This window comes from Ambystoma mexicanum, chromosome 14 (genome assembly GCF_040938575.1).
Source record: "Ambystoma mexicanum isolate Mex_15411 chromosome 14, UKY_AmexF1_1, whole genome shotgun sequence".
Lineage (NCBI taxonomy): Eukaryota > Metazoa > Chordata > Amphibia > Caudata > Ambystomatidae > Ambystoma > Ambystoma mexicanum.
Genome location: NC_090940.1, coordinates 161,213,661 through 161,240,146, shown reverse-complemented (window position 1 = coordinate 161,240,146; position 26,486 = coordinate 161,213,661). Strand labels below are relative to the sequence as shown.

At 48.9% G+C, this 26,486-nt stretch overlaps 1 protein-coding gene across 3 annotated transcripts in view; it reads right to left on the bottom strand.

Annotated features, from left to right (window-relative positions):
• The window catches only part of MGA (MAX dimerization protein MGA), an 872,134-nt gene that overhangs the window by 396,269 nt on the left and 449,379 nt on the right, over positions 1–26,486 (bottom strand). For all 3 annotated transcript variants that reach the window (XM_069638800.1, XM_069638798.1, XM_069638799.1), the window contains exons 15-16: positions 20,175–20,855; positions 11,661–11,963 (exon numbers count right to left, since the gene is read on the bottom strand). In XM_069638800.1, coding sequence (XP_069494901.1) covers positions 11,661–11,963; positions 20,175–20,855 — 984 coding nt within the window. The remainder of the gene's footprint in view (positions 1–11,660; positions 11,964–20,174; positions 20,856–26,486) is intronic.

The window sequence follows — 26,486 nt, the reverse complement described above, 5'->3', positions numbered from 1 at the left end:
GATCAAAGGAACATTGTTTTTGGACAGGCGAACTGAGGGCACTTCTTGTTGTGCCAGGTGGCAACGGGATCCACCGGGGGGGGGGACCCCATCTGCTGAAGATCTCCTGAATAACGAGGTTGTTTAACTGCTACTCGTAATTGCCTGCTCCCAACCTGCTGAGCCTGTCCGCCTACAGGTTGGCTTCCCCCAGGAGGTGGACTGCCGGGAGGTAGATGTCGTTTTCCAGGACCCATTCCCACATGTTGATTACCAGTCTGCACAGTGGAGGGGATCTGGTGCCTCCCTGCTTGTTGACATAGTACATGCTGGTCGAGTTGTCCGTCTGGATGAGGACAAACTTGCCCGTGAGAAGTGGAAGGAATGCTTTGAGCGCTAGCCAGATGGAGTTTAGCTCCAACCAATTGATGTGGTATTCCTGCTCCTGTCGAGTCCAGGTGCGTGGACCGAGAGACTGTCCAGGGTGGCCCCCCAGCACTCGAGTGAGGAGTCTGTGGTGATGGTGACCTGTGGGGTGGGGTGGGAGGCCAGAATGGCTTGCCCGTCCGTAGGTTGCAATCCCTGGACCACCATGTTAGGTCCAGGCCAAGAGACGGAGTAACAGTGAGCATCTCTGAGAGCCCCTCTCCTGGTTCCATGAAGCCGCAAAGTGCAGCCTCCTCATCCTGAGTCTTGTGTGTGGGATGGGTAATAGGACCTCTGCCAAGAGACCCAGGACATGCTGGTACCACCAGGCCGAGGTCACTTCTCTGCAGAGGAAGTGCGTGGTGGCCCTCTTGATGACCGAGATCTTGTCCTCCGACGGAAATACCTTCTCAGAGCACGTGTCCCAGATGAGGCCCAAGAATCGAGTCTGCGTGGGCTTCAGCTGCGACTTCTTGAGATTGAGCGAGAAGCCCAGATCGTGCAGTGTGTTCATAAGGGCATGGGAAGAGTGGTGAACCACTTCCGGAGATGTAGCCCCGACGAGCCAGTCGTCGAGGTATGGGTAGATGTGGAGGCCCTGTGCTCTGAGCAGGCCAGCCACTACATTCATGAGTCTGGTGAGTTGAGGCCAAAAGGAAGGACCTTGTATTGGAAATGGTAGCCCATGATTCTGAACCGAAGGAAAGAACGAAGGGGCTGCCAAATCGGGATGTTTAGAATGCGTCCTTCAGATCCAGGGAGCACATCTAGTCTCCCTTGCACAATATCTCCGCTATAAAAGCTGGCGTAACCATCTGGAATTTTTGAAGAGGTAAGGAGAGGTTGAGCGTGGAAAGCGCCAGCACAACTCTCAGGCCCGCCTGGTTCTTTTTCTGAATGGTGAAAATCTTCGAGTAAAAGCCCAAGCCTCGCTGGGAGGCTGGGACTTCCTCCATGGCCTGGCTCTCTACGAGTGACCGGATCTCCGTCAGAAGAGTTGCTGTTCCAACTTGAGGGCGTGGAGGGGATGAGGGAGTAGAGGCTGGGATGGGTAGGCGGTACCCTGTGGTTACTACAGAGGTCCGCGAAATTCTGGCAACAGAACTGTGCATGGAGAACAAGCTTGCCCCCCACTGGAGACACATGGACCCAGAGTGGCGTGTCATGCTTTCTTTCCCTCAGAGGCTGTTGCGGAGAAGAGGGACTGGAAAAAGCCATTACCCATCCGCCCCGCCCCCATTTGTTGCTTGCACCGATTTGGAGTAGGCGAGCGGTCGGGCTGCCTGGACCTGCATTCCTGGAAGCCACGGAACCCTCCGTATGTACGTCCCTTGTCGGAGCGCTGCTGTGACTGGGTGTACAATTTGGCCGTGGTCTTTGTCATGATGGATAAAGACTTGGCCGTTTATCTTCTTATCTAGCTCCTCGTCCGTGGTGGAGTGCAAGAGGACCCCCACACCCTCGAACTGCAGGTCTAATATGAGTTCCTGGACATCCTGCTTGAATTTCGTGGCATGGAGCCAGGCTGCCCTTCTCATGTCCGTGGCGATACAGATGGCACAGCCAGAGTTGTCACGATGGGCCACGGTGTATTCCATGAGGTCCTGCGCCAGCAGCTTGTCCTCAGCCAATCCCGCCTTGAAACACGATTGGCTCTGCGTGGTGAATTCCAGGAGGACGTCCGCAATTTCCCGCCATAACCTTTGGTTAGCGGCAGTCAGCATGGCATTGGTGTTGGCCTGACGAAGATGCAAGGACACATTGGAATGCAGCTGCTTCCTGTAAGCCTCCAAGATCTTCTCCTCCTTGCCTAGCAGCGTCACAGTGGAGGAGGCAAAGGACGACAGCGGCTTCGAGTCTAGTGATTCCGCAGCGATCACCGAGAAGAGTGGCTGAGGATGGGCCGATAGCAAGAGTGTATCCCCCTCCAACTGCCTGTACTTGGCGTCAAGGCGTTGATTGACGGGCTGGGTCGAGTGGGGCTTGAGCCAACCCTTTTTCGCCAGGGAGACTACATTGGTCTGCTGTGGCATTCCCGTTTTGGCAGAGGGGCGTCGCGTGAGGACTTCTGCAAGGACCCCTTCTGCCGGTTGCTCCTCTTCGGGTTTAGGTAGGCCCAGGTAATCCGTTAGACCTGCAAGACGTTTGTGGAATGCCATGGCTGATAAGGGTGCATCAGGGTCCTCCTCCTCATCAGTATCTTGTGGGTCAGGTGGAACCTGCATTGGTGGAGGAGTAGCAGGAGCCGGGGGCTGGGTACGGGGAACAGAGCCGGAGACTGCGCAGGAGGCTAGTACGGAACCGCATGAGGAATCGGACGGGGGCGCCGGCAGAGGAGCCTGAGGTGCTTGAAGCATGGTGCTGGAAGCATTGGAGTGAGCACGTCCCTGATGGCATAACTGAGGATAACCCCCATCCGAGGGGACTTCAAAAGGCTGAGGAACCTCTCAAAGAACCGGTCTTCACAGGCCAGAGGAGTGCTAGGGGATATAGACGGGGGGCAACAGGAGGCTGCTGGAACCGCTGCATACCCTGCCCATACGGACGCAGCGGGTATCTGCCCTGCGCAAATGAATGATAGGCTATAGGTCACGTACCTGGTTGAGGCCAGTCCCACCTTGACACTCGTTCCTCGACGAACTCGTGGAATGGCGCCGGACGGGTGCTGATGTCGGGCACAGCAGCCATTTTGTCGAGCTGCCTGCCACGTGCCTGTGCGGTGTTGCTCAGCTCGCTGGGCCCAGCCTCCTACAGGACTCTTCAGTGTGGATTGCGAGGCCTGCCCTGCTACTTGGGCCGAGACCCGGTATATGTATCACCCTGGAACCGCGAGTCGGTAGAGCTGCGTTTAGGCGCCCCCTCTGATGCATTGCCGGTAGTAGGGCGTAGCCCCTCGGACATAATGCCCGTACAAGGGAGGAGCCCATCGGATGAAGATCCGGTACAAGAACCTTCTGGGCCCGCAGCACTGTCACTGGGAGGATCCAAGGAACCCTCGGCCTGTAGGCTGGTAGCTGAAGCAGCCTTGGGCACATGCTGGTACAAGAACCTGAGAGGTCCCTCCCGTGCGGGTGAGTCCCTGGGAAGGAGTGCAATGGAAAATAGAGGCCCTACCTTGGGCCTGAATCAATGTTTGACAAAGTCCTTGAGGTCCTCTGGAGGCGACTTCTGGAAGAGCTCCCTCCACCTGGCCAGTCTGTTCTTCAGAGAGCTCGATGACAGGGCGTTGCACGCTGTACAAGCTTGCCAACCATGGTCTGGGCCAAGGCAACGTAGGCAGAGAGCGTGGGGGTCATAAGTTGGGAAGAGCCTGTTGCAGGATGGACACCTGCTGAACCCTGTGGAAGTCGACATGCGCCGGGGAGGAGCGTGACGTCTGAGGACCGAGTACCTGAATGATAAAAAGAAAAAAGACAAAAAGAGAGGAAGTATCCGCGCATGGAATTACATGGCCGAAGCCAAACCCAGGAGCGCTGGTGAATTCAGCCCGTTCCGTCGATGCAGAAAAGGGGACTGAAGTGTGGCGTTGGATGGCGGAGTCAGGGCAGCGCAGCCGCACCCCCCGCACGCCTCTAAATTTGAAGGGGAAGAAGGTTTTTTCTGGTGAAAAAGGTTCCGTCGCCCGTCACTTGGAAGGGAAGACCATGCAGTATGGAGGAAAGGGGATAGGACGTAAGAGTACAACAGTTCCAGTTAAGTAACTTGTTCCTTCTCCGGCATGGGGTCTGGCATGGATTCACATGCTCATGAAGGAACACGTTTCTTACATGTAACTGTTGTTCTCCAGCATGGGTCTGGCATGGATTCACATGCTCATGAATAAAGAATACATAGCAGTACACACACATGCACATCCACAGGAGGTGGCAAGGCTCAACATTAAGCATTTCAACATTTCAACACTGGTTGTAGGACAAATGATCGAATCTAAATGGTCGACAGGACAAATGGTCGACACCAAAAGGTTGACAGGTCAAATGATTGAATGTTTTTTTTTCTTTTCACATTTGGGGGGGGGGGGGAACCCCCTTTTTTTTTTGCTTAAAACCACTTTTTTCCCTAAACGAAAAAACCTAAAAAAATATATATAGCAAAAAAAAATTCGATCATTTGACCTGTCGACCAAATTGTGTCGACCTTTTGACTGTCGACCATTTGTCTGTCGACCATTTGACTAGACGCCCTCAACACTAACCATCTCTTCCCTTCTCACCAGGCTCACCTTCAAGCGAACAGGTTGCGCAGCACTGCTTGGCCAACTCTGGACTCCTCTCTGGAAACCCGGTTGACACAGTAGAATCTTGTGAAGGTGTGCGTCAACCTCCATGTAGCAGCCCTGCAGGTGTCCAGCAGGGGCACACCAGAAAGGAACGCCGTAGTTTCAGCAATCGCTCTGGTCAAATATGCTCTTGGACGACCAGGCAACAGTCGGTTTGCCAACTGGTGACAATGGGTGATGCAGCCGGAGAGCCACCTGAAAATGGAAGCCTTAGAGAGGGCCTTCCCTTGGTTCACAGGGCCAAAGTTCACAAAACACCTGTGAAGTCTTCCGAAAACACTTTGTGCGGTCCACGTAGAACTTCAGCGATCTAGCCACATCCAGGGAGTGCAAAGTCCTCTCAGCCGGCGATGAAGGCAACGGGAAGAAAACAGGTAACACCAAGGGCTCGTTGAGATGGAAGTCCGACGGTACCTTGGGCATGCAGGAGGGGTGTGTCCGCAGCACCACCCTCGTCTCGTGGAATGTCAAGTAAGGCGGTTTACAAGAGAGGGCCTGGATCTCTCCCACTCGTTGTGCGGAGGGGATGGCCACAAGAAACGCTGTCTTCCACGATAAGAACTTCAGCGGTGTCGACTGCATAGGCTCGAACAGAGGACCCATGAGCCTAGTCAGCACCACGTTGAGCTCCGGGGCCGGAGCCGGAGCCGGAACCAGCAGGAACAAACGGAAAAGTCCTTTTATGAACTCCTTGACCAGGTGGTGCGACCAAAACGATGACCGTCCCGGAGTTCTGGTGTAGGGGGAGATAGCTGCCAGATGAACCTTGATGGAGGCCTGCCTTGGCCAGCAATAGCAAGTACAGCAGCACCTGTGGAGCCGTAATCCGCGGAGGGTCTAGTTTTGGTGCTCACCAGACTGCAAACCACTTCCATTTATGCCTGTAGCATTTCAGTGTCGATGAAGCCCTGGCCTTGGCGAGCACTTCCTTGCAGTCCGGCGGGATATTGTATCCTCCAAACTCTAGCGCTGCAGGAGCCAAGCCTGCAGGTTCAGAGTCCCTGGGTCGTGGTGGAGAATCACGCCCCCTTCTATAGCGAGAAGATCTGCGTGCGCCGGAAGCTAGACTGGAGGGGACGTCGACATATCCAGAAGGTCCAGGTACCATATCTGCCTCGGCCACGCTGGTGCGACGAGGATCATCATGCACCGGGACCGTCCAAGTTGATTGATGAGTCACAGTAGCAACAGCAACGGCGGGAAAACAGAGGAACAGACGTCCCACGGGAAGGAGAATGCATCCCCCATGCTTCCCAGCTGGGGAAACCTGCTGGCGAACCTCCGACACTTGGTGTTCGTCCATGCCGCAAATAGGTCGATCTGGGGATTTCCCCAACGTCGAAACCGTAGGTCCACCTGATCCTGCCGAAGCTCCCACTCGTGGCAAGAGAGCGGCTACCTGCTGATTGAGTCGGCAACAGTGTTCTTCACTAATGCCCAATGAGAGGGTACGAGGAACATCCTCTAGGCGACGGCCCATTGTCATAGGTCCTGCGCTTCCTTGGAGAGGGCCGGGGATCTGGTGCTCCCCTGTTTCCAGATGTAGAACATCGTGGTGGTGTTGTCTGTGAAGCACTTGAGGGACAGCAGGAATGACTTGAGGGCCCAAAACACTGCCCGAAGTTCCAGGACGTTTATGTGCAACTTTTCCTCCGGTAGCCAAAGGCCTCTTGCGTGGAGATTTCTGGTGTGCGTGCCCCATCCGTCCAGGGAGGCGTCCGTCATCACGGTCTCCTTATGTGCTGGGCTCTGGAAGTCTGTGCCCGCCGCTAGATGCGCACGGATGCCCCACCACCGAATCGCTCGACAGAATGTCTCGTTGAGGGCGATCTTGTCCTCAAAGCTTCCCGATACTTGGATCCAACGGACGTCGAGGAATGCTTGCAGCGGCTGCATCCGCAGCCTGCACAGCCAAACGAGGTAGATGCCTGACGATGCTGAGCAGGGACTTGATGGACCTCACCCTGGCAATTTCCATGGTCAACAGCCACTGTACCTTGCCCAGGATGGCGTTTATCCTGTCCTCCGACAGCGAAGCCAGGCACGTCACCGTGTTGAGCATGGACCCCAGAAACTGAGCGTCCTGCGATGGCACCAAGCAGGACTTCGCATAGTTTATCGAGAACCCCAGTTCTGTGAGAAGGCAGACGGTCCTCGCTGTGTGCTCGACAGCGATTTCCCTTGACTTCGCTCAGATGAGCCAATCGTTCAGGTAGGGGTAGATGTGGACCCCCTGCAGGCGCAGCAGCGCCGTCACCGGCGCTAGACACTTAAAGACCCTTGGCGCCGACTTCAAACTAAAGGGAAGGGCCTTGAATTAATAGTGCTGCCCCTGGACCATGAAGCGTAGAAACTTTTGATGTCCCTTGTGGATGGGGATGTGAAAATAAGCATCCTCCAGGCCCAGTGACGATAGGAAATCCCCTTCCTCTAGCTGTCCCAGGACGTGCTGAAGGGTGACCATCCGAAACTTCTGGGACTTGATGCATTTGTTGAGGCGGCAGAGAGCCAGGATGGGCTGCCAACCGCCTCTCTTCTTCCTGATGAGCAAGTACTGCGAGTACGCCCCAGAGCCTCTTCGGGACGATCTCTATCGCGCCCTTTTTCAGCATCACTCGTAGCTCTAAAAGAAGTTGTGGGATGTGGTTTTCTTGCTTGGCTAGTGGTGGAATGCGGGGACATTTCCTTTAGAATTCCAGGGTGTGTCCGTGGGCCAGGGCATCCAGCACCCAATGGTCGGTGGAGATGGACTTCCACACGCTGAAAAGTTTGCCAGCCGGCCTCCCACTGGGGTGCTCGCGTGGGGACCCGATGTTACGGCCGGTTCAGTCCTGCTTCGCAGTGGACGTGCCACCTTGGGAGCCTTGGCTACGATGACGACGATGTCCTCTGGGCTTGTTGCGGCCCCTCTAGGCTTCCTGGGCCGAAGAACGGGGTGGTTGATGGTAAGAAGATAAGTTGCCACTAAATCCTTTGAAGGCACTATGGGACTTGCCTCCGGAGGTCCGAAAGGACGAGTGTGCCCAAGGCACGTGCCGTCTCGGTATCCACCATGATGGCTTTCAGAGACTCGTCCATCGTTTTGCCTAACAAGTTGTCCCTGTCAAAGGGCATGTCCAATACCCGTGCCTGGACATCCTGACATAAATTGGTGGCCTTCAACCAACCTCGCTGACGCAGGCAAACGCTGTTGCCCATCTGGTGGAAGCCAGTGTCGGCGTTGTCTGTGGCCACCGTGATGGCATGGTCCGATGCCACTGCGCTTTCTTGGAGGATTTCAAGGTCCTCCGCTCTCTTGTCGCCTGGAAAGAAATCCAGGAGAGGGGCGATCTTAAACCAAAGCTCCCTGTCGTAGCGGGCCACGATGGTGAGAGCGTTGGCCGCCTTAATGGTCGTTGCCGCCGACGAGATGACCTGCCATTCCAGGGCATCCAGCTTCTTTACCTCGCCGTCCTGTGGGGAAGTGGAAGTCGATGCTGCGGACCCTGCAGATTTCTTCCTGGCCGCCGCCGAGACCACCAAGTCCGGGGAAGGCAGAGATCTGAGACACTTCGGTGCAGAGTCTGGCGCCCTGTATTTCTTCTCATACCAGTCTCTTTTTGCCAGGTCCTTCGTCCCAAATGTCGTCCAACAGCAGGAACGAGAGCACGGACTTCCTCTTGGCCTCTCAGCGCTGATAAAGAAATCCCTCCTTTTCCTCAGGGTTCAGTTGAAATAGTTCCGAGGCCCTGGAGATCATGGCATGGAAAGAACCAATCTCGTTGGGGGGAGAAGCCCTGGGTACTGGCGATGGGAGGTCCGTTCTGTCGTCGCCGTCGTCCGTACCCGTCGACGCCATGTCCGGCTCCGCCTCATCCCTCGGCGGTGGGGATGGAGGTGAAGGATGGTAGGGTGGAGGCGGATGGGCTCTTCGCCTCTTAGGCTGCGGGTCCCCTGATGGTCCAGGCGCTGAGGGATCGCCCGTTGGAGGCACGGGCATCCTTGTCCTCATCTCTGAGCACAGGGTGTGCAGAGCTTGTGGTATGTCTGCTGACATGTTCGTCGGTGGTGGCGGCGGTTGTGACGGGAGCGTTGGCAGTGGCATGGCGTCCTCCGTTTCCTCACCACGTTGCCGCCCCTCTTCGGTTCCCCCGTCGCTTTCCACGCCCACCTTGTCGGGGTCCTACCCGTAGGACCTGCCCTCGACAAACTTCTTGTCAAGCACCGTCTTCAGGCCAGAAAGCTCCTCCTCGGAAGAGATATCTGAGTCCTGCTGGACTACTGTGCCCCCACCACTCTTCTTGCCCAGGGGCGACAGTCTCGGGCAGATGATCGGCATCATCTTCACAGGAGTCTTCTTAATGGGCAGGAAAGACGATTCCTTCCGAGCAGGGAGGGAAACTCGTCTTGGGTGTCGTCTCCACTGGGCCCGCATCCGCGTCCTTCGCCAAGGAAGCCACCACTTCCTAAATAGACGTCTTCGCCTGGTGAACCTGGGCCTTCACGACCTTGGGCGTGTCTGAGGCCTTCACCGTGGGGGGAGGGTCATAGCCCCGCTCCTCCTTGGCTTTCTCCATCGGAGTCGACCGGGCCTTCTACAGAAGCTGATCCGGGTGGTCTGACTTCCTTTTCTTCGCTGAGCCGGAGCGTTGGCTCGTGGTTGACGGCGTCGGCGATGCTGCGCCCAGCCTGGCTGCCGCAGAGCCCGTACCAACGGCGCTCCCGGTGACCGCGGACTCGCGGTGCTTTGCCTTATGTTGGGCCCCCGTCGCCAGAGCACCCTCAAAAGTCTTAGAAGACTGCTCAGATTTCCTCTTGGGAGGAGCATGCTGCCGGGGCTCACCTGCCCCGGGTCTTCGTCTGCAGCCACTCGGCAAGCCGCTTGCAACGGTGCTTCATGGTGTGTGGCACCATGTCCTTGCAGAACGCAAAGGCCTCTTCCATGTGCGTTCGGTCTGAATGTAGGCAATAAAGGCACAGGGAGTGCCCATCGTCCCGAAAACTTTTCTGCATTCCACACCCTGGGCAGATCCTGAACTAAGTCGTCGAGTCTCCTTTACCTTCGGCCATGTCCATGCGGTGTAGGCCTAAAGAATCTTCTGGAATCCTCCAAGAAGGGAACTTCGATGAAAAAAAAACGCCCTTGAGGGGCGTAGAAGGTTCCGTAAACAGGTCTGTTAGTCGGATGATGAATCGATGGAACTTGAGGCTCGATTGACCGCATTTTTTTTAGAGTAAACTGTTTGAAGGAAAAATAAATAAATACATGAGGAAAAAACTGCAAAATGCAGTAAAGCTCAAGAGCTAAAGCACAAAGACTCTCACCACTCAAATGTGCGGTAAAAATCTGAAAATGGCTGCCAGAGGAGGGGCTTAGGTAGAGGGCAGTCATTGGCTGGAGGCAGTATGACCCAGAGACCAGTGATTGGTTGTTAGGAGAAAGACAGTTCAGAAGTGAAACAAACTGATTTTTTTTCTTTACCGAAGATTCCCAGCCTGACGACGGGGAATATTCATCAGCATGTGAATCCATGCCAGACCCCATGCTGGAGAATCTTAGGGCCCTTGACGCGCGAAGGACCATGGGTACAAGGGACGTCACACTAGCAATAGTATTACTGGTACGCCCTGTCGACGCACTTTTTCGAGTTTCGAAAACAAATAATGTAATACTCAACAGCTACCACTAGAAGTCGGCCTATGCATAGTATGTGGGTTACCAGTCATTTGGTCGAAAACCAAATGATCGAATGCCATTTGGTCGAATGCCAAATGGTCGATTTTTTTTTTATGGGGGGTTCCTCCGCCAACCCCCCTTTTTCTTTATTATTTTTTTTTGTTACCAACCGAAACAAAAAAATATATAAATAAATAAAAATCGACCTTTTTTTTCGACTAATTGGTATTCGACCAAATGGTCATTCGATCTTTTATTTTCGACGAAATGACTGGACACCAGTATGTGATCTAACATTTCCTAACCTTTAGTGTCTTTATTTAATGCATATGTTTTGTTAGATGTAAATATGTTTGTACTTCCTTTTTCGGACAATCTACTGCTTGTCAAACGTTTGTTAACTATATTTGACACTAAACCTCACATTTCCCCAAATCTGAACCTAACTGCTAGTCCTCTTTACCAAGAGAGTTAAGACTTGTGTAAAATTTGTGCAGGTACTAAAGAGTTGGGTTCCCAGGATCCTACACCAATAGTGGTTCTGAAAAGCTTCATAACAGGAATCATTCATGAAGGTACACAGCATGATTAGTAACTCAAAAACTTAAGACATAGGGAAGCCTCAAACACATTTTCCACATTTCAATACATGCTTGTATGCCAGTCATTTTGCGACAATTTGCAACTTAAAGATTTGCATAAATAACTTCATAATTCTGACCTTGCTGTACTGAGGGGATTTTAAGAAAGCCGTACAATAGGACTTGTGGTTACAGGATGCCCCATTCATAATGGGAAACCATACACAAAGAGTTGTGCTGCACTTCACCAGTACCAGACTATCACCTGCCATGTCATACTTTCAAACCTCTATTTTTTCCATACTAAGGGTTGTTCAGATCAAATATCTGCACGCTGACTTGTACTACTATGGATTATATGCTTTTATGTAGATTTTCGAAATAAAGCTTTTTATTAACTTGAACTGGACTACTTTTGCATATTGCAAGATAGCTGCTGTCTATCAGTAAACCAGTATCATCAAGCAAGTTATTTAAAGTAAGAAAGTATCAGAAAGGGTACTATAAGATAAGCACCGTTTCCCTACCTCAAAAGCTAAGAATGACCTTGAATACCAATGAAATGTAGCAATTAATGGCAGAAGTAGGAACATTACAATGCATTTTGATAGTGGTGTACAATTAGAAATGTATTTTCATTGCTGCAGGCTACTTATATTTAGAGACTAACATTGCCTCTGACAGTACGAGGACACATTAAGGTGAAGAAAAAAAACAAAGAGGGAAGACACATCTTTACCTGGATTGCGCAACAATAAAGGCTTCAATTTAGGTTGGGCACCTGCGGCACGCACTTGCTGTAATGGCACAAGTTGTACAATCTGCCCATTTGGGTGGCGAAATAAATTAACCCCACCAGGGTTTCTAAATGGCTGCAAAATAGTCTTCTGTCCTTGAGCAGCCTGGGCATTCTGTGCATGACGCAAGGTTTGCGTGCCAGCAGGAACAGGTATCAAGAGGAGACGGGGTCCCATAAGCCTGTCTGATCCAGGAGATAATACGGACGCACTGGAAACTGCAACAGCAGCTTGAGAAACGATTCCTGCATGACAAAAACAAGAGATAAGAAATTGGACTTTGAGGAGACACATATCAATAACATGCCATTATTGGTCAAAATAATTAAAATGGGCAGTTCATTAGAAAGGCTGATTTGTAATCTCAACTGCAACACAGCTTCTCCGTTGATAAATTCCCGCTTTAGATAGCACCAATATAAAGTGTTCAATCAAGTACAACCAATTTACTATTGTACGTTATTAAACGTTTTGCGAGCGTTACCCGTCATTATTACACGCTGGGATGAATATTTCAATGTGACCATGAAAGGTTCCCAGCACAATAAACTCACAATAACATCGGATGTTTTCAAATATTCAGCCCTTTCACTTTTCCATCCTACACATGGGATATCCTCGGCAACAAGGATTGGACCTGAAACACCCAATCTGAGGGAAATATTTCTTAGCCTATATTTCTAAGGCTCAGCTAGATCACTCCGCTGGCAGAGGGGGCGTTTCCTATGAGTTCCTGACTTTTATAAGTGTTAGACTGGATACAGCAGTAGAGTCAACCCTACAGAGGGTTTAAATGTAAAGTAATACTTTTGATTATTTTACAAAAATCTATAGCTGTATAATATATATTCCAACTATCACTCCTGCTGTAGATGCTCTACTGCATGAAGAAAGCCCTCAAACAACACAAATCTCACCTGCTGCTCCTTGACCGGAGTGAACTTCGCTGCAATGTCTCTGCTGTGTCCTGGAGGTCTCCTCCGGTCGTGGCACATGCTGGGCTGTTGTCCTTAGGTTCCTTAGGAAGACTGACTGCTAGAACAACTATCTAGCCCATACAAATCCCGGAATCTAATTCAGTCACTGCACCTGGACCTTCATCGATGGAACCAACAGCAGACATACGTCTCCAGAGCAATTCTGAGTGACATACGGGTGGGTCACTCTGAGAATCAGAGTAAGTGGTATGAGTTACGTTACCTGCTTCCCTCTCCATCTGCCTCAGGGATGCTAGGACTCCCTAACTCTCCCTTATTTGGTCATGATTAATTGCTTTCTAGCCACAATCCGCTGCAGGATTACCCCTAGTATGGTGGTAATGGGAGAGTACCCCAAACTCTTTACTTACCGTTGACACTCTGTTAGGGAGACTTCTCAAAAAATTGCTAATTCCCTCCACCTTAGAGAGCCCGAGCAACTTTGCAGGATTTTGAGGACTTGATTTTTTTTAACCTGGAGGGTATGTGACCCTTTTCCCCACTCTCTCGTGTATTTTAATGTGACTTTTACCTCTGTGTTTCTTTTGGTTATGGAGTCTGACAAACTCCATATGCATCATCTTTTACATTGTGTCACACAGCACCTACAGTGCAGTGGCACAGGGAAGTCCTTCAGATTTCCCAAGGTTTAAATACCTTCTCTGAGATAAACTACTGTTTCCCAGAGCAGTTACGTGAAATTGATTTTACTTACAGTTGTAACTTTCCAGACCCAGCACACACTATCTCACAATAGAGTGCTGAAGGGGTTACTTAGTATCCGCTGTGTCTAGATCCTCATGTAACATTTTTATGTTACCCTTTCCTCACTGAATGGCTGGTGGCAATGGTTTCGTTGAACTACCATGGTTTGCATTTACCGCGGGCAGCGTTCACGGCTAAAGTAAAGCAACCGCAGGAGCCATCTTTTTCAAAATGGCGCAGAGCCATCTTTGACAAAATGGTCCCTGGTCTTCTTTTTTCGCCATGTCTTTGTGGAAAGGTCCTTCTAGAGATTTTCTTTGAGCACCAAACCAGGTTTGGTCTCTTTGTTCATTTCGCCTTTGGCGGGATTCAGGAGTGAAGCGCACATCTGGCTCCAGAGTGTCTGGGTTAGGCAGGAAATGAGGGAAGTGCCCGAAACGCCCTGTGCTTAGTCTCCTAGGAGACCCAAATGCACTCTGAGGTGATTGGCTGGCTGACTGTCCAGCAAGGACAGCCACCCTACTGGGTGAGCTGACAGCTAGGCTGGAATGAATGGGAGAGAACTGAATAAAAGGCGAGTCTTTTGCCTTGGAAGGCAGAGTCGACCACTGGGCGAAGGAACCGAAGAAGAGCTTGAAGAGGACTCCTGCTGCAACTCCTGGATCGTTGGTTTGCCCGGTGAAACCCTGCTGCAGTGCCAAAACGCCAAGTTCGCATCAACAGAGAAGCCCCTGCAAGGATGACTTCTCCCCTTGAGTTGGTGGGATCAATCAACTCCAAAGTAAGCCACCTGGACATCCATCTCGGAGCTGGTTGAATTTCCACAGAGTTGCTGCTGGAAACCTTATAGCCAGGTAGAAGACGTCCAGATTGTGTGGTTGCTTTTAAGCTGGCCTAAAGCTTTTGGAAGATCCTCCGGACTCCCAGGAAGCAAGACTGACCAAGCCTGAGCCACCTCAACAGAGTGCAGGACACCAGAAGCAAGGACAGTCCATCTTGACAGCCGGGAATCACGTTGCTGCTATTTGTGGTAGCCGAGAGAAGATGAAACGCGAGACAGCCACTGAAAGTGAAGTTTGCCGGTTGCCAGTCTTGACAGTCGCAGTGTTGGGGAGAATACTCATAAATGTGCTAATTCCCTTCACCTTAAGAGACCACCAGCAAATTTGCTGGATTTTTGAGATCTTGATTTTTTTTACCTGAAAATAGTGTGAGCCTTTTTTCCCCACTCTTTCATGTGTTTTGATGTGTGTTTTACATTTGTGTTATTTGGTTATGGAGTTTTAGATAACTATTTAGGCATCATCTTTTCATGTGTGTTACACAGCACCCTCAGTGCAGTGACACAGGGATGTCTTTTAGACTTCCCAAAGGTTTAAGTACCTTCTCTGGGATAAACTACTGTTTCCCAGAGAATGTAAAGTGAAATTGACTTTAGTCGTCTTTTCCAAATTCCTAGACCCAGCACACACCATCTTACAATGGAGTGCTGGAGGGGTTATACAGTATCCAGTTTCTAAACACTCATGTAGCAGTCAAATGCTACCCTTTCCTATTGAAAAGGCTGGTGGCAGTGGTTTTACAACAAACTAGCACGCTTTTTCCCGACCGCAAACACCGGTAGCTAAAAATCACGGGATCCATGTTTTTCAAGATGGCACCTTAAGACCCTTTGGTTAAACAGGTCCCGGTCTTCTTTTTCCGTGGTTTCTTTTTGGAAAGGTCCTTATAGTGTGTGTCTCTGCGCGCCAAACCAGGTTTGGTCCCTTTGTTAGTGTGCCTTTAGCGGGCTTCAGGACTGAAGTCCGCACTTGGCGTCTGAGTGTCTGGGGTGGGCAGGAACTGAGGGAGGTGCCCGAAACTCCCTATGCTTAGTCTCCTAGGAGACCCAAATGCACTCTGGTGTGATTGGCTGGCTGACTGTCCGGCAAGGACAGCCATCATGCTGGGTGAGTGACAAGTAGACTTGAATGAAAGGGAGAGAACTGTTTAAAAGGCGAGTCTGGGGGACTGGAAGGCAGAGTCGACCACTGGAATGAAAGAACCAAAGACGAGCTGGAAGAGGACGGCTGCTGCAACCACTGGACCGTTGGTTTGCCCGGTGAAGCCCTCCAGCAGGTCCGAATTGCCAAACTCCATTCAACAGAGAAGCTCCTTCAAGGATGGCTTCTTCCTTTGAGTTGGTGGGACCAATCAACTCGTAAGACACCTGGATACCATTCTCAAGGCTGGTTAGGTTTAACCAGGGAGAGGGACACCAGTTTGTTTTCTTGAATCTACAGCTACTGGAACTAAAGTGACTCCCTTTTGTTTGCTTTCTTCAACGATCCTGTGCAGTGCAGGAGTCCCGACGTACTCCTTGTCCCCACGACTGAGGCTCAGGAACAGCGAGATCTGCAGGAACTGCCAGGAACCACAACTTCAGCAACATTTGTTTTCTTCATACAAAGGTACTGTGCCAATCCGATTGAGAGAACGCCACTCTCGCGGTGAACGTTCGTGAAACTTTCCCAACTCGCAGGCCTAATCAGCTTGTGACCACACAAATTATTCTTTTTCGTCCAAACTACTTCTGAGAACTTTTGCAAAGACTTTACCATTTGATACCAGAAGCGCTCTTTCCTATCTGGAAAACTAGCCAATTTATTTTGGCCTGGCCTATTGACTTGAATTGAACTATTCTGGGGAACTGAAACTATTTGCACTGCCTAGAAAAACTTTTGTCCTTTTTGCTCACTGCTAAGTAACTGAACTGCCATTCGGCTCCTTTTTCAGGGGAGCACAAACTGTCTCCAAAGCTTAGAGTTTTGTATTGAAGTGTATTGTTACATAATATTAAGTTGTCTTCTTCTAGTGAAATGTTTTATAAATGACTGTGTAATAAATTAATAAGTGTTTTACCAAGAAACCTTGAGTATAAGTGTCTACTTGAACCACTGTGATTGGAAGTCCTCTGTAACTACTTGTACTGCTCACATTCACTCTTGAGAGATAAGCCTGGCTGCTCACCTCGCTACCAACAAACTGTGTGGTACAGACTTATACCAAAGGTTGGTCTTGCTAACACCTGTAGTCCTAATTGTGTGTGGTGGTCCCAGAGTGTACAGAATGCAATTCTGCCTAATACCCAGTGCAATGCAGGAGTCCCCCGACATCCTCCCTCTTGTCCCCACTACTGAGGACCAGGAACCGTGAGATCTGCAGAGCTGCACAGGAACAGAAGTCATCAGCTGCTTCTTTTCTTCTTTGCTAGGGTACTGTAAAACAAGTCTAAGAACTTACCTCTTACTGTAGAAGTGCTTGTAACTTCCACAACTCACAAGTCTAATCAGCTTGTGGCCTTACATTTGATTCTTCTTTTCACCAGACTCCCAAGAACTTGTGCAAAGACCTTTCCGTTTACTTACCAGAAGTGCTTCATCATATACAAGACTTTTGCCAATTGACATTGGCTTAGGCCTATTGAATTGTATGACTCTTCTAAGAGGATCTAAAAATGTTTTGCCCTGCTTAAGAATATTTGTGGTCTCTTGTTGTTCTAATAACCTTTGCCTTTTACCAACTTTTAAGAGTATTCTGAATGCCAACAAAATTATTAATGTCCCCAGCACCCTTGTTATTGAAGACACCTGAGGGTGTAGGTTGTGTCTGTGGGCCATCCAAAAGGGTCTTGTCTGATCCAGAAACTCAGAGTGTACAGTAATGAAGTGTATTTGTGTGTTACTATTATATTGCTCCCTTCTAAAGAAGGCTTTATAACTGACTGATAAATACATTAATAATTGTTTATGCAAGAAACCTTGAGTGTAAGGGTTTATTTGAATACCTGTAACTGTGAACCTTTGTGTAACTCCACTACTGCTCACATTTTCCCTCTTGAGATAAGCCTGTCTGCTCAACATGCTACCAAAACTGTGCAATACAAGCTTATACCAAAGGTTGGGTTGGCTATACCTGTAGTCAGAGTTGCTTGTAGTGTTCCCAAAGGGTACTGCATTCAAACTTTGCCTAACACACTCCCAATGGACTTTAATCTGGAACATTGGGCTTTATTCTGGAACATTATCCAGCCTGCTGGTTTTTGCAAAGATTGTTCAGAGACTGAAGACTTCCTGCTCCCAACACAGGCACTTACTAGGAACTTTGACTCTGTCGGGGCAATAAGTCTACTTAGCTGGTAGGGAAGGACAGCTGTAGGCGGTCTATGGGGACTGTTTAAATGCAGTCTTCTCACAGCAGTGCTTACAGTTTTCCCTACTTTATTGATTTGAACTGTTCAGATCACTGTGTTGGAGTTCTGCGTTTATAATGTGCTTCAGGGATAGCTACTTCAGGTTTACTTTACGTAGATTTTAATGGCCTAAGAAATTAGTGTATTTTTGTACTCCTGTTTTTCTTTTTTTATTGGAGTGCTCTGTGTGTGGTTAACTGTCCTTTTATTTTATTGTGCTTCGATTTACATCAACCTTTCACAATTCACATAATTAAATAATAAAGTAAATAAGGGCAAAACCATACAAATTCATCCTTCTTTCAACTTGAATCACTCTACATAATCAAATTATGTATCCTATTATACCAATAATACAAAGAGTTATTAGAAGCCCATAATTCATGTTGCAAAACAAACAGTAGCCAATATTAAAAGACATTGTGTTCCCATTAAAATACGCAATCAAATGTCAGTATCAAATGTAGCCCTTTGGTCATGCACAAAAGGTGGAAGCGTCTCAATTGCACCAACTCCACATAATCTGCAATAAATCTCCTTAGATATTTTACTACACATTCCTACTATCTGATGCGTAGTAAACAAGTTGAGACGTATCCACATAAAACACTGCCTCAAAAGTGCACCCAGGAATTTACAAAGGTACACTGGAACGGTTCCCAATCGTTTTTCCTCCTTATCCAACTGATCAAGTAATTTATAGTGTGATAGTGAGTCTCTAGTCGCACACCAGCCAGTTTGCCATAGTTTGCTTCACCACCTTGTGGTTTGTCATTTGTACCCTACGGGACACATGAACTTTAATCAGAACATTATCACATCTAGCCACACAAACATTACAATCTTTTGAACAGTTTATTAGCCCCTGTCCATGTTAATGTACACCTACAGTGAATTTTTCGGAAGAGCAAGGACCTTAGAATACAATGTCAACAGTCTCCATTTAAATATAGGCCCTAGGGACAGAAGCCCCAATTCAAATCTCATCACCAATACCGGAACACAATTGGGTAATCCCAACACCTGTCTCCACAAAAGACCTTATAGCTTATCCTGGATCTGTTAATCCTCCAAGTAAAGAATCTCTAATCCATATGCTAGAGATGGAACCAAATTTACCTTGTAGCATTTGATGACTGGAAGAAACGTGAAACAGCCATATTTAGCATTTACTCTTCATCTGGGGGGAAAAGGATATAACCTTCGCTACCCTTCTTTGTAATGCAAGTGCATTCTTCGGTCTCCTAAAAACTAGAAACCAGAAATAAGTTAATTGATACACCACCTCAAAATGTATGTTGAGGCTCCCCGGAAAACAGACAGGCTTTATAGCTAACTTTACTATTATATCACACACATAGCCCCTGAAGTTTGCCTTACAGCTCAGTCTAAGCTTATCTTGATAGTTTGGCTATGCCCAAGTGCAATCAAGGGTATCATCAACTAGAGTGGCATCCTAGAACCATCTCACAGGGCTGGTTCTGTGAACCCCTCTTAACATTATTTGTCTAGCTCCCATACAGAGGAATATGAATGAACCCCCGCGCGCTTTAAAGAGGCTTGCCTGTCAATCAACCTGATGCCATGACTATCCTTCAGACATCTTTATAGAAGATTTGGTCTTTGTTTCACCTGCTTCTGCTCTTCCAGGGCAGGACAAAACTATACCAACAGATGGCTTAATCAGTTTCCATTCACACAAACGTAATAAAGTTTACCCGAGGTTCTCCCCCTTTATACCTGAATTAAGGGTACCCTCAAGGACATTCATCGGGTTACAGCAAGCTGAATCTCAGGAAGTGTCTAGAACAACCAATGGAGCATACTGCTAATAGCACAAGGTTAACTCTTGCACAGGGAACAGTGCCTTTGGCCATCCAAACATGGGAGGCCAAGGGTCTAAGGGATCACATCACAGAGTCACGTCCTATATAAGGCCATGGGTGTGGATTTATCTGGGAAAGGTTTGGTAAATTCATCAGGAAAAAGCAAAATGTTTCTCCCTTAGGTGCAGTTTAGGACTCGTGTTTGTGCAATCTCACAATTTCAATCTTAAACCATATCTACTAAATAAGGAAAAAAATGTTCTCTGTCAATTTAGACCTTCCCATTCACTAATAAACGTCTTCACATTTTAATTATATTTGTATAGGGTTTTTATGTTCTATGTCTATGTATTGTTAACAATATAAAAGACATTGTGAAAAAAGGAGAAATAGGAACTCAATCAACCCAACCTGGTTACGAGCCTGGGATCCTCCAGAACGTTAGGCAGCACTAAGGGGAACGACATCCATCAGATTTGCAAGGTAAGATGGGCTCTTCAATTTCTCGGTCATTGCAGGTCGTCAAAAAGGTTATGGGTTCTATTCATGCATCTTTTGTTTCGTTTTTAGAAATTCCAATTAGCAAATGGGTAATGGTGAAAGGACATCACAAACACATGCATTACTGTGAAGCTAATGAATCAGAACCACACGTAATATAAAAAGCAGAGTTAGAAATATTTTTCCAGAGATTAAAGTGTTTTTGCTCGAGCTTACCTTGTTTATGACCGAGGGAACTCATTCCAGAAAGCAAAATAGGCACAGACCCTATAGTGGATCCTGATGTGGTTACAACGGTTGCAGCTTTTGCTGGGGACAACAAGGAAGGGGAGGCAGTTGTGGTAACTGGGAGTGGAATGGTTGATGCGCTTATTAGAGTTCTTGCGAAGGAAAGGGGAGTTAGAGGTGTAATCGGAGCGGTGGGTAGCTTCACCACAGTTGCTTTTGTTGTGGTTCCAGTAGGTGAGAGAATCGTTTTTGGGGAAGTTGTACTTAATGTTGGAGATGCCAATGTCACGCCAAAGCCAATAGGAGATTGTATAAAGCTAGGTGACGAGAGTGTAATTTCTTTAAGTGCTGGATTAATAGGGAGGGTAACAGGAGACACTGCTTCATTGGCGTTTTCTTTCGAAACTTGAGTGGCCGCTGTCAAGACAGCTGAAGGCGAAGATGACGGCATAGTTAAAGTTGATAATTTAGTTGAAGGAGTGGTTGTGAAAACTTGGCATGAGCGGGATGAGGCCACAGGAGTAACGACCATAAATGATGTTGGATTGGCATTCAATTTCTTTGACCCAGATGTAGTTTGTGGGGTTCCAACAATAGGTATCGTATGTGGCAGTGTTCCAACTTTATTCATCATAAACTGTTTGAATACATTGATAGAAGGTCGGGCAGCTGCAAAAAACACAAAAGAAGGAATTGTTGAAGTCAAATGTGCTGTAAAATGAATCCAAAAGGGAATCTGATAGCAAGGTTTAAGGTTTTTGTGAATGAAAGGGTATGAAAGGTTTTTGCAGACAAAAGCAGAGGTGAAAAGTGACACTTGAAAGAAACTACATGTTTACACTTGACGCCCACATGCACATTTTTAAATCATATTCCTTGTTTCAATCACCCGCATCTACTTACTTTGTAGCTTTCATCACTTCCAATAGAGCAGCAATGCTTTCCTCCTATGGTATATGTAACTTTCATGTCAAACACTACAGCAAGATCTTCTGCAGGTTGGCATTCAGGACAGGTACTCTTTGGCAATGGCCTTTCACTAGCATTGCCCCTGCATTGGTTCTTCTGGCTGTCCTGCGGTTGCCAACCCACCCTTCTGTGGCACGGCTGCCGGTTACTACAGAAGCAGAACTGCACCAATGATGTAGAGCAGAGATCAGGCATGGCCAGCACAAGTATCCAGCATTGTTACATTCCAAGTCATTCTATGTCGAGACAGGAGGCGAGCATTCTGCTCATCTTTCTTTATTACTGCTCACACGACAATTTCAACTTCAAACATTTTTTAAACTTTTAAACACTTTCCGAACTTTATATCTGCACCTTGCTTGCAGGTTTGAAACTAAAAGGGGGTGTTGGTTGTCCTCTATTAAAAATGTTTCTCGGGAACTACGAACTCCCAGAACTCTCTGCTTTCTTGTAGTCCCACTTTGTCCTTCATGTCCAATCAGGGTCTGTACATGCCTATATGTAGCCCCTCTGACTGTGCCCTTCCTCTTTCTTTGTTGCTGCCATACAGAGATAAGTACCTCACTTATTCCCATGCATTTATAGCACGATTAAGGAGTGACCTGGTGTAGAATTAGTGGCTGGTGTGATGCGAGCAAAGCTAATACAGCTAATTTATTGAATGCATATCGGTTTACACAGAATTGGCACATGTAGCAGGGAGCGCGAGTTACCGTTTCGGATTTCTTCACAGACTCATTTATTTAGCGTTAGAGGTGGGGGCCGGAACAGCGGGCAAACACGCCCGCGTTAGGCAGCCAGCCCCGCCTCCTCCATAGCCCATTACCGTTCTCGTCCAGAGGCCTTTAGGACCCCGCGGGCGCCGGCGAGCAGGGAGGTTTTCTCCCGACTCGCACCTCGTGTAACAAATCTCTTCAGAGAGATTTCGTACGCGCCTTGCAAGCTGCTGGAAATACACCGGACTTCGTATCAGTACAACGCTGAGGTTTATAAAAATTAAAAAGGGAGTCAATAAAATGCTCCGTGTATCTGAGCAGTCGAGTTCCCTCCAGCAGCACGTTACAGCTACCAGTGAGAAATGGCACGCTTTAAGGAGCGTACAGTCTCCCAGAGTACACCTCCAGAATGGAGCTCAGAGGAATGGGGAGACCAGCCTGCAGCAGAAGAGGGTCTCTCTCTCAGCTTAAAGAGGGTTTTAGGAGATTCCTTGTCACAGGCAGTGACCGAGGGAATGATGCCCCTAGCCCAAAGACTGGACCACCTTGAAGCCATGCTGAATAAGCAGAAGGCGGAGGGTGAGAAGGACAGGAGAAAGAGGGTGCTGAGCCTGGGGGAGGGAACATCGACAAGACACCCCGATTCTGGGGTTGACCAAGGCTGTAAGAAGTCTTGGAAGAGGACTGCCTCTTTGATGCCCCTGTGCACCATGGAAGGGGTAGAACTAACGTCCCAAGAGCCAGACGACCCGGTGAGTAGGCTGAAGAAAGCCTTTTTGATGAGGGCAGCAGTTCCGGGCTCTTGACCCCCTGCCCCAGGGGGGAATAATGAGGGGGAGGAAGAGGATGCGGGCTACTCGCCAGACGAAGGCGAAGAGGAGACGGAGATGCCTCAGCCCAAGAATATAAGTAAGCCTCATGAGGACAATGACAAAAGCCTTCTAGACATGTTTGACCCTGAGGCAATATTGTATCCCAAGTCCTCAGAATGGGTGCCATCGCCAAGATGGCACAACACCTACGAAGACCACTGGACAAGGAAGTCAGAGCTAAGATGAGGGCAGAATGCCCCAGGCCACTGCTGCCAGGGAAAGTCACAGATACCCCAGAATTTGACCTGGAAATGGTGACATTTGTCACAAAGGAGTCGAAAGATATCAGGAAAGGGGTTGACAGAGCATGGCGTGGGTGTCAGGACAGAGTCCTGGTAGGCCTGCTCGCAAAGATAATGGACCTGGCGGAAAAGACCACTGATGCGGGCAAGCCAGTAGACGTGGTAGCTCTAGTGAGCTGGGCCCAATGAACAGTGTGTCTATTAGGAAATGCCAACTGCGCCCTCTCAGCTGAGAGGAGGCGCGGGGTATTGCTAAAGATTGATAACAAGTTGAGCGACCTGGCCTCTTATGAGGCAGGCAGAGAAGCAAAGGGCCTGTTATTTTTATAGACACCTTTGCCAAGGAAATGTCTCAATTTGTTGGGACATATTCAGCACTTGAGAAAGCGCAATCATCCATCTGAAGAATTTAGCCAGGACAGGTTTTTGCGGGGACCGGACGCCAGAGAGGTCGGGCGTCCGCCGCTTTGGTCAGTACAGAAGACCTCAAGGACACAGAGCCCAATACTGGGCGAGTCGGCAGCAAGACAATTTCTTTCGGACCAGGATCCGCTTCCCCAGGAATCGCAGAGGGAGAGGAGCCTACAGACAGGCAACCACACAAGGCGGTGTACCAGGGGAGCAGCCCCTCCGAAAATAGGAGGAAAAACTTGTTGGTTCTTGAATGCATGGCGAGAATTGTCCATCGATGCATGGGTATTGCAAGCAGTTTCAGGCATGCAGCTAGAATTTGTAGGCAACCCCTCAAAAGCACGAGAACCAGCAGCGATGCACATGCCCCTAGAAGAGCAGCAGATCCTATACAGCGAAATGCGCGGTCTAGCAGACAAAGGAGAGAGAGAGAGAGAGAGACACTGAAAGGCAAAGGTTTCCTCAGCAACATGTTTTTGGTGCACCGGGGAGAAAAGATCAGACCAGTGATCAACTTGAAGAGTTTGAAGCGATAGGTAGTATACCGGCATTTCAAAATGGAAGGCATACACCTTCTGCGAGGCCTGCTCAGGACAGGAGACTGGTTAGTCTGATTAGACCTCAAAGACGCCTATCTTACCATTCTGATAGCAGCATCGAAGGTCTCTGCGGTTTCGATGGGGGATGGAAATATGGAGGTTCACTTGTCTCCCTTTCGGGCTAGCTTCTGCAGCGTGGGCGTTTACAAAGATTATACGCCCAGTTGCGGCAGCCATTCGAGAAAGGTGGATCAGGATTATCCTATCTCTAGACTATATCCTCATCATAGGGCAGAGCGCTGCAAGCCTACAAGATCAAGCTACTTGGGTGTTCGAGCTCATACCTCCCCAGCTTCATCGTAAACGGAGAGAAATCCGACCTACGCCAGTCTCAGAGGATAGAGTTTCTGGTGTTTGTGGTAGATACCAAGAAAGCCTCACTAGTGCTCCCGCCAGCAAAGGTAAAGGCCATAAAGATAGAACTGAGGGCAGTAGTAGCAAAGAAGGTTGTTACGCTTTGCAGTCTAGCGCGAATAGTTGGCCTGCTAGCGGCCTCCATACAAGCTATATTTCCCGGCCTGCTGCACTACAGAGCCCTCCAGACACTGAAGATAAGACACCTCAGAGGAGGACTAGGATATCATCAATTAGTAACCTTAGACCAAGAAGCCATCACAGAACTTTACTGGTGGCAGCAAAACATGGAAGCCTGGAATGGCACGGCCATTTTCGGGGACACCCCGGACGTCGCAAGCAGGACCTGCTGGGGAGCCCAATGCGGGGGAAAGTGGTGTGAGGAGGAGTTCGCTCTCCACATAAACTGCCTAGAACTCCTAGCGGGCTCTTTCGCTGTTCGAGCCTTCACCAAGGACCGAGCCAAGTGTTGCATCCTGCTCAGGATGACATTTCGGCAGTCCAATATATCAACAAGCTAGGAGGGACCTCCTCCAAGATGTTGGCCTAACTGGCAAAGGATTGTTGGCATCACTGTCTGCAGCAACAAATACCAGTGTCAGCAGAATACTTGCCAGGGGTTCAGCAGTAGCGGATTGGAATTTGCGATATTTGGTAGACTCCAGCGACTGGATGCTCTGATCGGACGTCTTCGATCGATTGCAGGAGACGTGGAGCCCTCTAGACACCGACCTATTTGCATCCAGACTGAACACACAGATCCCCAAGTTTTTCAGCTGGAGAATAGACCCCGCGGCAGCAGGTACGGATGCGTTTCTACAGCAGTGGAAGGGCGCAGTCCACTCCGCCTTTCCCCCGTTCGTCCTGCTGACAAGGGTTCTAGCGAACGTCCGTAGAGAGCAGGCAGAGTTAGTGCTTGTAGTTTTGATATGGCAGTCCCAGCCGTGGTTTCCAGTAGTGATGGAACTTTCTACGGATTCTACGGATTTCCCGAGAGTGATTCCTCACAGGGTCTACATTCTTCAGGGCCCGAACGGACAGCTCCATCCCCTAGTAGTGGGAGGCACACTGCACCTGATGGCATGCAGAGTTTCGGGCAAAGATGGCAGCTGCCAGGCATTTCTCAGCCGAGTGTATTAGAGACTCCTGGTTGCCGTCTACCATCAGGAGCTATGGTGCCGCGTGGAAGCGCTGGAGCGCATACTGCACAAGAGTCGGTGTTGATCCCGTTTCAGCTTCTGTAGTACAAATATTGAACTTCTTAACAGAAAGATTCGCAGAGGGCAGCGCCTACAGGACAATAGGCGTGTACAGGTCCGATATTTCAACGGGTCACGAGAAGGTAGACAATCGGCCAGTAGGGGAGCATCCAGCCATATTGCGTCTACTGAAAAGTATTAATATGTGAAAGCCCCTGGAACCCAAATATTCCACCTTTGGGACGTTCAGACGGTCTTTCGACTGTTCGCATCTTTTAATAGGACGAAGACAGATTCTACAATCATCTCTTACCCATATTTTCCCAATAATAGCGAGTTATGCGTAGCGCAATGCATCAAAGACTACGAGACAGCAACAGCAGTGGTTATATCGAGAGGAGTCACACAGCTTTTGATTGTGCGTAGGAAGCCTTTTCACGCTGTGGCAACGGCCACAATAGCCAGATGGGTTAGAGTGGTAATGCACTGAGCTGGCATTGATTTATCAGTGTTTGGGACGCATTCCATAAGGGGCGCAATGGCTTCTAGAGCATTTTCCACAAGTGTTCCATTGCAAGACATCATGAAAGCTGCTGATTGATCGAATTAATGCACATTCAAAACCTTTTATTTTAAACCTATGTCCCAGATTGCGAATAGAGTGATTGACAGCTTTGAACAAGCATAATGCTCGCCTCCTGTCTCGACATAGAATGAAGATTGCCCATGCTTAGAGCGCTGGATATTCTTGATTCTATTAAAGACAATGAGGCGAGCATTATATCCCGCCCAGGGATATGTTGAAATCATATGTTAAAATGATACTGTAAACTGTTCTGTCGCAAGTATATTTGTAGAACCCGCCCTTATGATTGTATCTCCATCCTTTTAGGGGAAGAGCAGAAAGCAACTTGAGCGAGGAGAGTCAGCAAGCCCAT